Source organism: Sceloporus undulatus, chromosome 1 (genome assembly GCF_019175285.1).
Source record: "Sceloporus undulatus isolate JIND9_A2432 ecotype Alabama chromosome 1, SceUnd_v1.1, whole genome shotgun sequence".
Lineage (NCBI taxonomy): Eukaryota > Metazoa > Chordata > Lepidosauria > Squamata > Phrynosomatidae > Sceloporus > Sceloporus undulatus.
This window is the reverse complement of record NC_056522.1, coordinates 28,134,128-28,146,922: the sequence shown is the minus strand read 5'-3', so window position 1 is coordinate 28,146,922 and position 12,795 is coordinate 28,134,128. Positions and strand designations below refer to the sequence as shown.

Genomic DNA, 12,795 nt, shown 5'->3' with positions numbered 1-12,795 from the left:
AAGCGATTTGTCAGAGACTACAACTCTAGAAAGGGATGGAGGAAAGTTATTTGTCGGAGACTACGGGTTGCATCCACACTGGAGAAACAACTCGGTCTGGCCTCGCTTAAACTGTGTCTGACTCAAGGCTATGGCATTCTGGGAGTTGGAGTTTGTTGTGGGGCCCCGCAACAAACTCCAACTCCCAGAATGGCATAGCCTTGAGCCAGACACAGTCCAAGCAGGGCCAAAGAGAGAGTAGGGAGGAAGATGCGTGGTACTTACTCGTACCTTTCCTTGGCCTCGGCGGCGCGGTCCCTCTGCCTCCGGTTCTTGAACCAGTTGCTGACCTGGGTGGTGGTCAGCCCGGTGGCCTCGGCCAGCTCCCGCTTCTCCCGGGGCGAGGGGTAGGGGTTGTGGGCGTACCATTCCCGGAGGACGCTGCGGCTCTTCTCCTTGAAGCAGTAGCTGGTCTCCTCGCCGTCCCAGATGGAGCGGGGCAGCGGGAACTTGCGCCGCACCCGGTACTTGCCCACCGCCCCCAGGGGCCTGCCTCGCAGCTTCTCGGCCTCGATGTAGTGGGCCTTGAGCCAGAGCTGCTGGAGCTTGGGGTGGTTGTGGGCCGAGAACTGGTGGCTCTCCAGGATCTTGTAGAGCTCGCGGAAGTTGCCCCGGTGGAAGGCCACCACCGCCTTGGCCTTGAGGACGCTCTCGTTCTTGTGGAGGTGCTCGCAGGCCGGCAGCGACCAGAGGAAGCGGCCCAGCCGCTCGATGTTGCCTCCTTGCTGGAGCACCTCGCAGACGCAGGCCACTTGCTCCTGGGTGAAGCCGAAGGTGGGCAGCAGGGACATGGTTGAGGCCCTGCTTCCCCGACGCTTCACGCCTCCAGCGGTTGGGGACTGCAACTCCCAGGATCCCCGGCCAGCTTGGCTTAAGAGTCAGGGACCCGGGGAGATGGAGTGGAGAACATCTGGAAAGGTGTCTTGGAGTGGTGGTCCTCAACCTTTGGGCCCCCAGATGTTCTGGGCCTCTAGTTCCCAGTCAGTCTGCTAATGGTTCAAGGATTCTGTTGGAGTTGGAGCCTCCCAAACTCTAGAGGAGCTTGCCTGCCCCGGCCAGAAGGGGGCAGCAGCCCCAAAGAGGGAATGGGGGCAAGTGGGGCGCGCCGCCACCAGTGAGAAAGGAGCTTCCTCTGGATCCGGCCAATCGCGAGCCTCCTGGCCGGTGGAGCCTTCGGACTAAGTCCCTCCGAGAGTCGAACCTTCGGGGTCCCGTCGAACGTTCAGCGGCGCCCCGTTCTTCCCCGGCCTTCCATGCGGCCGACATCAAAGGGCCCACTTTCACTTTCTTCTTCTTTCTCCTCGTTTCTGGGAAGCTTCTTTCTTCGTCTTTGGCTCTGGAGGTTTTTTTGTAAGTCCGAAGGAAAAAAGGAAAAAAGAAGCAGAGGCGCTCCAAGCAGAGGAACTTTTCCCAGCTCTCCTGAAGTTCCTCTCAGTTCCTCTCAGCCACCCATTTACCCCTCCTTTCTCTCTCTCCCTCCCTCTCTCTCTCTTACACCTCAATTCTCTCTCTCTCTTTCTTACCCCTCCTCTCTCTCTTTCTCTCTCTCTTTCTTACCCCCTCTCTCTTTACCCTCCCTCCCCCCGAGATCCTTCCCGCGATAGGATCGCTTACATGTAAGGCAGCCCTAAAAATCAATACTTTTAAAAAGAAAGTCCTTCTCCCCTCCCTTTCCCTTCTTCCTCCGTCTCCACCTCTTTCTTCTCCTTCTTTCTCTCTTCTCTTTTGCCCGGCTCTCCTCTTTCTCTCCGCCTCCCCTTTTTTCTTCTTCTTTTCTCTCTCTCTCTTTCTCTCTCTCTTTTTCTTTCTCTCGTCTCTTTTGTCGGGCTCTCCTCTTCCTCTCCGCCTCCCCCTTTCTTCTTCTTTTCTCTTTCTTTCTTTCTTTCTTTCTTCCTTCCTTCCTTCCTTCCTTTCTCTCGCCGGAGAATAGTCCTCCAGACAGGCCTGGCCAAGGGATCCGCCTGGCCGTGATTGGTCCGGTTATCTGACCCGGGGCCCCGCCGAGGAGAAGACAATCGCTTGCATCGAATGATTCGCCATGGCGACGCTGTCCGTCAAAAGTAACCCGATCTGTTTTGGAGGTGGCTCCCCCGAGGCTTGCTTGACAGATCGCTCCCAGCCACTCAGAGGCCGCCTTCGCAGCGCTGGGATCTTGCCAAGGAGGGGGAGTGGGGGTACTGGGAGGTACTGGGAAGGGGAAGGTTTGGGATGGGGGGGGGAGAAGGGGAAGAAATGCCTGTTGTGATTGACAAGGAGGAACAGGGAAAGAAAAGGGGGGTCTTGCTCTCCGTGTGTGTGTATGTGTTTGTGTGTGTAAAGGTGTAGTAGAGTCTGACTCTTGACTGACAGCGGGGGCGATACAATACCGACCGACACTCCTCCCCCGCAGCCCAATCGACCCCTTCTTTCTCTGGTCTTCATACTTTTGGAAAGAAATCCCCCAAAAGTTTTAAAACTTGCTGCCTCCATCTTTTTGCAACTCCTTCTTTTGGGGTCGGAGGAGCGGGCAGTGATTAATTGCCAGCTTCTTCGGGGAAAGTCGCAGTTCGGACTTGTCCCAGGGTCATCCCTTGTCCCCCCCCCCCCCCCGTTAGTAGTGTTTCGGTTTCTGTTCTCGTTTAGCTTGGGGGAGTGTGTAGCGTGTGGCCTGCGAAAAGCAGAGCTGCCTCTTCTCTTGTTTTCTCAGCTGCCCGGGCTTTTAGGTCCCAGGAGTCCCTTGAGCCACTTTGGACAATCACGTTTTGAAGCCTCGACGGGTCTTTTGAAATTATTCCAAGGACGGTGGCTGCGTCCGCGCCGCAGAAATCACCCGGTTTGAGAGCGCTTTAACTGCTTTCAGGGAAAGACCAAGGACGGGGAATGAAGGAGAATCTTTTTTTTTAAAAAACCCGCTCTCTTTCTGCCCAAACTTTAGCCATTTAAATATACAACGGGCTCCTCAGTACACAACGACGGGTTTTTCTCATTCCAATGCGGCTGATTTCCAAGTAAAGAAGGGCGATTTCCAAGTAAAGAAAGACCAAGTAAACTCTGGTCTCATTCGAAACTTTTAACATCTTTATTTTGTGAAGTGGCCTTCTCAAAAAGAAAGTAGCTTTGGAAGAAGAAAAAGCTCCACACTCTTCTCTTCTCTGTTCATTTTCCAGAGCAGCTCTTTTCCCAAAGGTCTTTCTTTCTTTTTCTCCTTCCTTCCTTCTTTCCTTCCTTCTCTCCTTCCTCCTTCCCTCCTAGGCGCACTTACCTGCGAGTAAGCCCCATTTGGCTCAAAGGAGGCGACTTTCGAGTAGCTTGAATTAACTGGAGCTCCTCTGGTTTGTATTAATGGCTCTTGAAAGAACCCAGGCGTCCATAGAAAACGTACTCTCTTTGGCATTAAGCTCCTTGAAATCCCAAGCGACTGGGCTCCGCAGTTTCGAAGGGCAGTCCAAACTCGAAATATGCTTTTCTCCCCTCTAAATTTCCCTGCCACACACACACACACACACACACACACACACATTTAAAGACTGTCACGCTTCGACCAAGCAAGCAGCCTTCTACGGGTCCTTCGTAGAAACGAAGACATAGGTAGGTACTTTCCTGCTTCCCTGTCGGACTCTTCAGCATCTGTTGAATTTCTCTTTCTAAATAGGAAATGTCGGGACCCCCGGTGGGTGGGTTCGGGGGGGGGGGGGAGCACAGATCGAGAGGTGCCTTCAAGACTGTGTAGAAGGTGGACAAGGGATCGCGAATTTGGAAGCATCTTTGCGGGGGAGAGGGAGCCAGTGTAATGTCTGGACCAGGACCCTGGGTTCGAACCCCGGCTCTCAAGTCACACTTTCTCAGCCTCAGAAGATGGCAATGGCAAAAAAAAAAAAAAATACAATAAAACGAACCCTCCTCCGAAGAAACTTGCCAAGAAAACCTTAGGATAGGTTTGCCTTCGGGCTGCCGTAAGGCACACAACAACCAAGGAATTAGTGAGTGATCGTCAATTTTTGGATGCATTTTTGGGGAAGGGAAGGTGGAGCAATTCGTGGGTCCTTTTCCTTGCAAAGGACATTTCTTTGGGGACCTCGGTTTCTATTTCAGGGCATCTCCTCCGAATTGAGTGACTCTGACGAAGAGCTGAATAGACCAAAGAAGTGTGCAAACTTTACTGCGCTTTATAAATGATAATAATAACAATGGTCCTGGGCTTTCAAGCCTGTCCAGAAGTCCCCCCTCCCCAAGGGGACTACAACTACAAACATTGGCTAGTAGCCAAAGTGGGCCACCGTAGCTGGGTAGCCAAAGCCAAAGGTGGCTTTGGTTATATTACTTCTACAAAGAAGACCTGGCTGGTTATATTACCTATGCACATCATATCACCTGGTTCCATCCCACTATTAGAATAGGATGTCCCCTTGGGAGAAAAAGAAAAGCCATTCTGCCCATGTTCAAGGGAACTCTCGACCACATTTGCCACAAGTTAAGAAACTCAGAGGTCTTCCTAACACCCAGAGAATCTATCCTATATTTCAAGTAAGATTTTTTTGCCTCTTATTTCCGAGCCTAAGAAACTCAAACTCCCCAAAGGCTCAGCTCTAAGGATCCCAGGATCAACTACATCCTAGAAGATCACAGGAACGACCAAGTCCAAGCCTAGGGTTTCTCGGAGTCTCCTGCGAAGCCAACCTGGTCTTTTTTGAGCCTTGGAAGGCCTCTGAGGCTCACCTTCAGCCTGGGTTCCCTGGAAAAAAGAGAACCGGGCCAGGAAAGTTGGGCTGGTTCCGAAATCCGAAAATCTCCTGGCCGAAAGGGACGAATCGGGACCACGCTTTGCAAGCCCTGGAAGGCCAAGTCAAACTCCAGGGCTGGGAAGGAAAAAAGGAAAGAGACATGGGAAGAAGAAAAGGTGCAGCACTCTCTCCGGGTCATTTCCAAAGCGGCTCTTCTCCCTAAGGGCTGTCTTTCTTTTTCTCCTTCCTTCCTTCCTTCCTTCCTTCCTTTTCTCCTTCTCTCTTTCTTTCCCTTCTTTCTCTTTATTACGGAAATACTTCTTCTTCTCCCTTTATGGAAATTCTTTTTCTGAGCGTGAGCTGCAACTCGGTTTCTCTGGAAAACGCAATGCTTCCTCAAAGGTCCATTTAAAAGTGGAGAGAGAAGGGAAGTGATTTTACCAAATTGCGGCTGAAACAGAGGAAGACTTCTAGTCCTCAGTTATTCTTTTTTAACTCTCTTGTCGCGATCTACCGACTTGAGCGTCATTTCTCTCGAGGTGTCTGCGATTCGGGACCCAAAGTAAAATTTCCCGAAACTTCGGATCGATTTCCGAGGGTTAAAACTCATAATTTATTTTTGTGTGTTTGTATGCCTTCAAGTTGCCTGTCGATTTATGAATTTCTGAGAGTTTTCTTAGGCAAGGAATCATCAGAGGTGGTTTTGCCATCTCCTTCCTCTAAAATATAGTGCCTAAAGCACCTGGTGTTCATTGGCGGTCTTTCATCCAAGTACCAACCAGGGCTGACCCTGCTTAGCTTCAAGTCGCTTATCCATTTATAAATTTCCTAAGATTTTCTTAGACAAGGAATCCTTAGAGGTGGTTTGGGCAGTTCCTGCCTCTGAAATACAGGTGGTCTTCATTGGTCAGACAGGATCGGGTGCAGTTCGGGTGTTCAGGCTTTTCTTAATCTCTCCAATGAATGAGTGTCAAACATCAAGGAAGTGGGAGACCCGGTCAGGACGGATTCAAGGGATCTATCCTTAAGCGAAAGATGGGGGCGAGCCGAGAAAGTCCAAAACAAAACTTTAACTGATATGTATGCAGAGAGATCTTGTAGCAGCTGTGAGAAGAAAGAGGTCGGTAGCATGAGGTTTAGTACACTTGCATCTAATGCATCTAAGAGAGTAGACTTAAATCTACGAAAGCTGCCAACTTCTTTCTTTCAGTTAGTCTCAGAGGTGCTGCAAGATCTCTCTACCTACTGATTCTAAGACTAACACGGCTATATCTTTGAATTCTTTAACTGATACGGATGGCAATCGCTGATCCCGTTATCAGCACTGCATTGCCATCCTCTTTTAGGAAGGAAAAGGTGGTGTTCAGTGTGATTTAGAAGCAAAAGTGGATAGGTTAACTGCCTCATTTTCCAAAGAGGAGACCTGTTAATTTTATCGGCCTCACTCCAATTTCTAGCAGTAACTCGGTTGTTGTCGTGTGCCTTCAAGACGTTTCCGACTTACGGCGACCCTAAGGCGATCCTATCATGGGGTTTTCTTGGCAAGTTTTTTTTCTTCCCAGGGGGTTTGCCATTGCCTTCTTCTGAGGCTGAGAGTGTGTGACTCGCCCAAGGTCACCCAAAGGGTTTTTAGGGCCAAACAAGGATTAGAGCCATAGTTTCTCAGAGTTCTAGTCCAATACTCAAACACTACACCACGCTGGCTTCCCACTTACATTTGTTGTTGGTGGTGGTGTGTGTCTGTGTCTTCAAAAAGTTTCCAATGTATGGCGAAAAACGACCCTATCATGGGGTTTTTGGGCAAGATTTCTTCAGAGGAGTTTCCCCTTTGCTTTTCGCTAAGGGCCTTAACACCCTAAAGCGGTGGTTCTCAACTTTTGGTCCTCTAGATTTTTGAGACTTCAACTCCCAGAATTCCTGAACAATGAGCATACAGACTGGGACTTCTGGGAATTGAAGTCCAAAACATAAGGTTGAGAACCACTGCCCTAAAGGCGCCAGATCCCCTCTGATCTTGGAAGCTAAGCAGGATCAGCCCTGGTTAGTACTTGGACGAGAGACCATCAATGAATGCCAGGTGCTGTTGGGCTCTATTTGCAGAGGAAATACCTTTGCCTAAGCAAACCTTATGAGGTTGAGGTAAGTCACCAGGCGACTTCAAGGCACATAGAACCACGAGGCTGAGAGACTGTGATTCCTTAAGGTCGCCCTTAAATTCAAACCCTGGTATCCTGCTCTTTCCACTAGGATTTACCAAGGAGTAAATGTACTCAGATTGAGCCAACATAGCGTTGTGATTTGAGAGCTGGACTAAGATATTCAAAGACCAGGGTTCGAATCCTGGCTCGGCCATGGAAACCCACTGAGTGACCTTGGGCAACTCACACTCTCTCAGCCTCAGAGGAAGGCAATGGCAACCCCACTCTGAAGAAACTTGCCAAGAAAACCCCCTAGCACAGGGTCACCGCCTTAGGGGTCGGAAACGACTTGAAAGCACACAACCACAATAACAACAAAATGTACTGAGAGACCCAGAGGTTCAAGTTTAGCTGGAGAGAGTGGGATGTGGCACCCTAATAAACGTGGGAGAGTTTACTCAGGTGAAACCTAAGTACTTAGGTGAAACTACTTAGGTGAAACCAAAGGGATAAGGGTTTACCGACCCTGCATCTCCAAAAGGGGAAAATTCTCGGTCAACCCAACCCTAGTTCTTTGTGGGTTTTTCGGACTATGTGACCATGCCCTAGAAGAGTTTATTGAGAATGACTTCAGATGCCAGCCACAGATGCTGGCGAAACGTCAGGAATGAACTCTTAAGAACATAGACACATAGCCCGAAAAACCCACAGAAAACTATGGATGCTGGCCATGAAAGCCTTCGACTAATCCAGGGAAGGGCTGTTGCGGTTCTACTCCGAGGCAGAATTTCGTGAGAGTTTTTAGTGCCATACAAGGAAGGTTGACTTTCATGCTTTTTAAAAAGCCCTGCTCAGCATCTCGTTGAACTTAACGGAACCGGGCGCTTTAAATGCTACTAAGAGCAGGCATCTTACAAAATATAAGGATGCAAGTAGTTAAAGTCCACACTGCAGAAATAAACCAGTTTGAGACCGCTTGAACTGCCCTGGCTCAGGGAGTCCTGGGAATTGTAGTTTATTGCGGCACCAGAGCTCTCTCTGACAGAAAAGGCTTAGTGTCTCACAAAACGACAGTTCCCAGAATTCCCCTACCATTGAGCCAGGGCACTTAAAGCAGATTGGATTATTTCTGCCCTGTGTGGTCCAATGTGGATACTGGATGATTTCTGCTGTGTGATTTAGTAGCTAAGACGCATTAATAGCAATGCAAATGACCGGACCTACATCTATATTTAGGTCCAAAAAATTGCCCCCCCCCCCAAAAAAAACTGAGTCGGCTTATCCACCAGTCAATGTAAGTACTGTACTTTAACTTTCATTTAAAATAAAGGGGGGCATCTCTTGGTAAAAGGAAAGTGTAATTTGTCCTGGAAGCACTGACCTCCCTCTATTCTCTCATCCATCCAGCCTTTAAAGTGAGCACAAAGTTATGCCTGCTGGAATTTTGGAAGATCTTTGGCATTGTTTTCCTTCGCTTCGTCCTTTACATCCTTCATTACATGCCCCTAAGTTTTACCCTTGATTTATCCACAGGTCATATCAAAATCCATAATTTTGGCCCCAAAATCTGCCCTCGACTTATACATGAGACCGGCTTATTGTCGAGTATATACAGTATATAGATCCTATCTATATATTGTAGACACTATTACTGTAGTGATTTGAGTGTTGGAGATCTGGGATCAAATCCCTGCTCAGGCAAAGACCCCCCAGTGACCTTGGGCAAGTCACACTCTCTCAGCCTCAGAAGGAAGGCGAAGGCAACCCCCCTCTGAACAAATCCTACCCAGAAAACCCCGTGATGGGTTCTCCTAAAGTCGGAAAAGACTTGAAAGAATACACCAACCCCAGGCATTGCTGTTACAAATAGAATTCTTTCTCACTCACTCCTCTCAACAAATTTGGCTAAGAAAACCCGAAGGCTTTAGGGTCGCCATAAGTCAGAAGTTGCTTGAAGGCACACAAGAACAACAATTTCACCACAATTTAAAAAAGGATGTTGAGAAACTGGAGCGTGTCCAAAGGAGGGCGACTAAAATGGTGAAAGGTCTGGAAACCATGCCCTAGGAGGAATGACTCAGGGAGCTGGAGATGTTTAGCCTGGAGAAGAGAAGGCTAAGAGGTGATATGATAGCCCTGTTTAAATATTTGAAAGGATGTCATATTGAGGAGGGAGCAAGCTTGTTTTCTGCTGCTCCAGAGAACAGGACCCGGAACAATGGATGCAAGCTCCAGGAAAAGAGATTCCACCTCAACATTAGGAAGAACTTCCTGACAGTAAGGGCTGTTTGACAGTGGAACACACTCCTTCCTCGGAGTGTAGTGGAGTCTCCTTCCTTGGAGGCTAGATGGCCATCTGTCGGGATGCTTTGATTTGGATTTCCTGCATGGCAGGGGGTTGGACAGGATGGCCCTTGCGGTCTCTTCCAACTCTATGATTCTATGATTCTAACAGAAAGGCATTAAACGAAGCATGCTCTGACCACTGGCCGCCCTGCCATTTCATTTTCCTGCAACCACAGTGCTCTGGAAGACGGACAAGTTGTTGTGGCACCAGAGCTTTGCAGAAATAATCTGCTGTGACACCCAATTTAACTGCCATGGCTCGACTGGCACCGGAGTAAAGCCCAGATTCTTAACTGGATGGCAGCCGAGATGAAGGCTGCATCCGCACTGAGGAAATAACTGGGTTTGACACCACTCTGGTGCCACAGCAAACTACTCTTCCCAGAATTCCATAGCACACCTCTGAACAAATCTTGTCAAGAAAACCCCATGTAAACCCCTATTTTCTTGGCAAGATTCATTCATAGGAGGTGTGCCATTGCCTCCTTCTGAAGCTGAGAGCATGTGACTTGCCCAGGAGGGAGTACCATTGGTTTAAATGGGTCTCCTCTAGTGTGTGTGTGTGTGTGTGGGGGGAACTTAAGGATCAAGGCCCTGGACCTCTGCCTCCAAGTCCTGCCCTGAGGCCAGCCTTGGTCGAGATCATCTTCCAAACATCAAGTAGAGGAATAGAAAGGTCCAGTCTGCTGGTGTTTGAGTAGAGCATCAGTGCTTGTGTCTATAGGACTGAAAGAAAGAATATAGAATTGATTTCCGTATAACCTGGTTATCTTTATGGTCATTTGGTGACAAGGACTGTGAAGAGGTCACTTCCAATCTCCTCCCACTCTACTAAAGGTTAAGAGTTTTACTACCTTTTGTTCTGGATCTTTTTCTTCTACCTACCTTGGTCCATAATGGATGCAGCCACAAGGCTGTCCCTCTAAGGATGTCTTTCTTCTTAGTTGCATGTATAAGGGTCAAGATATAGGGACCCCTCTACCACAGTATAGCTTGGTTAATTACTTTTCTAAATGCTAGATGAATTCTCTACACCAATAAAGTAAGTTGTATTTTTTACCTTACCAATGTATCCTGTTCATTGACCAGAAGCTGAGATACATGCTGGATCACACACAGATGCTGCTGGGTTTAAAATATAAAATCCCAAATTTTACTACTACATTTGCAACAGGCTTATGCTGGGACTCTCCAGTCACATCCAAAGCAGTAAACCAACAGGGGAGGGGGGCATTTTAGGATGGGAATCATTTCAGGTTTGCAAATGCACTGTGGTATAACGAAGTACCAGGGGCAAAATGAAGACTTTGCTTTTCCATATAGGAATTCTGCCTGCTAATTGAAATTTCGCCTCCATTTCCACATCTCCACTTCACCCCAACTCCTGGGACTGCACTTGTTTAAAACTTCTACTGCCTTTTTTAGAAATGGAGTTTAGGCATCCCAGCCAAAAGAGCAAGCAGTGTAGATGCTCCCTCTCAGTCTCAAAGGAAGGCACCTTTAACAGCTTTTTAAGGCTACTTGTGAGCCACCTTGGGTCCAAGTTGCAAGAAAGGTGGCATACAAATAAATAAGTAAATAAAATAATTCCCTGCTAGGTTAGGTTCACCATAAATGGGAGTCGAAATTCCTGTATTATTCCTATAGTGTAGATGCAGCTCTGAGTTAGGAAGGGGATGCAATCAAAGCAAATAAAAAGGTTTTTCAATGCTTCACTCTCTGAAATGCTAGAAATTTGGGGGACTGGATTAGAAAATCATGAGGGAGATTCCTCTTTGAGATGGACAGTCTCTCAGGTTTGCTTTCTCTGTAGTTTCACCAATGGAAAATGAATACTTCTACCTGAATCATTTGCCTCCCCTCTCTATGAATATAGTTTAACCTCCCCCTCCATTCCTCCTTCACAGTGGATCTCAGCTTTTTGCAGAAGGAATTTTCCTCTTCTTTGGCACACATTGGTGGGGGACTGACTTATTTCTGTATCCTAGGATAGGGGGGAAAATCTATTTCTTTCCATGCCTGTGGATAGAAAAAGAGGAGCTGGTAGGGTTTCTTTTCCCCAGGTTAATTTATCTCAGTTTTAAAAAGTACAGTCATTGATGGGATGTACTCGTTGGGGCACATTAGGCTGGAAGGTTTGTAGCCAACAGCTGCAGAGCAAGCAAAGTTAGGCTCACCTAAAAATTGGGTTGAACCAGGGGTTTGATGGCTGGGGGAATGGGGCATCGCCTCCCCAAACAAGAATTCTGCCCCCATGAAATAAAGGTATCACTGCTGGATTTGTTTTAAGTGTTTCACTTTTTACAACGTTTAGTTCCTAAGCACGTGGTTTCAGGGGGAGGTAGGTCAAAAAACTGCCCATATCTAAGCCAAAGAGGACATTTATTTGGATCCCAGCTATCCTCTGTTCTCTATTTTAAAATCTCACTCCCAGTTTCATGTCTAGACACCTTCCAGACCGGAGACTTGCTTGGCTTCAGCCAGGATCCTGCATCTTGGACCTTCAAACCTAAGTCACACCAAGCAGTCTTTCCAGGAAAAGATGCATTCTTATTTATTTTGGGAAGTAGCACCACTGAACCCCATCTTTTGAGCAGACAAGGATAATGTTGCTGTCTTACCTGGGAGTAAGCCCTATAGAGTTCAATGGGGTTACTTTGAGTTTAGATTCGTGTCTGCATGTGTGTGCTGTAGCTGGGGAGAAGTTTCATGTTGCAATTAACCCCAGGAAAGTAGGATTAAAATACCATCGATTTATTTATTGCTAAGCCTTTCTTGTTGTTGTTGTCGTCACTGTAGTGGTTCAGCTGCTTTTTAGTTGTTTTTTTTTTTGGGGGGGGGAATGAGATGGAGATTTTTGTTTTCAAATGCAAAATCAATTATCACAGTAGTTGCAATCCTCCAATCTCTTCCTTCGATTAGTTCCAGTGGTCTCCTTTCAAAGCCGTTTGCTTCTGCAATATCTCTTTTCTCCCTTTTTAACAAGAAAGAAAGAAAGAAAGAAAGAAAGAAAGAAAGAAAGAAAGGAAAGACGAGGAATCATTCTAAAATGTGGTATAAACCTCTATGCAGCTCGAGCAAACCAGCTAAAGTTATCCAGGGACATTATTGCATATCCTAATTACAGCTGACCACATTTTTGTGTAAAGCATTCTGCAGAAATAATCCAGTTTGAGACCGCTTTAATTGCCCTGGCTCAGTGCTAGGGAATCGCACTTTGTTGTGGCCCCCAGCTCTTTGACAGAGGAGGTTCCGCTCTGCTCTGGGCCCACAACAAACTCCAACTCCCAGAATTCCATAGTCCTGAGCCAGAAAGAGTTAAAGCGGTGCCAAACCGGGTTATTTCTCCAGTGTGGGTGCAGAAAGGTGTAAGAAGAGCCCTGTGGTGGCTGTAATATTATTCCCTTTAGTGCATCGGAAGAAGTGGATCGACATCTACTCAAGTAGATCGGTCTCAATAACGGTTTCTTCTTTTCCCGACTTTTCATTTTACACCGGAACAGAAGCACGCGGCTATCTTTTTCAACGAAACACAATAAGAACCTTCATTCACACTGCAGAAATCATCCGGT

At 47.5% G+C, this 12,795-nt stretch overlaps 1 protein-coding gene and 1 long non-coding RNA gene across 3 annotated transcripts in view; one reads left to right on the top strand and one right to left on the bottom strand.

Annotated features, from left to right (window-relative positions):
• Positions 1 to 1,569, bottom strand: part of SIX2 (SIX homeobox 2) — a 21,321-nt gene extending 19,752 nt beyond the window's left edge. Inside the window, exon 1 of one of the 2 annotated variants that reach the window (XM_042446682.1) lies at positions 265 to 1,569. In XM_042446682.1, the coding sequence (XP_042302616.1) occupies positions 265 to 830 (566 nt within the window). In that variant the 5' untranslated portion in view covers positions 831 to 1,569. The remainder of the gene's footprint in view (positions 1 to 264) is intronic. The other variant, XM_042446683.1, reaches the window with a different exon arrangement.
• Positions 1 to 12,795, top strand: part of LOC121919779 — a 37,151-nt gene that overhangs the window by 14,179 nt on the left and 10,177 nt on the right. The gene's annotated exons all lie outside the window — the stretch shown is intronic.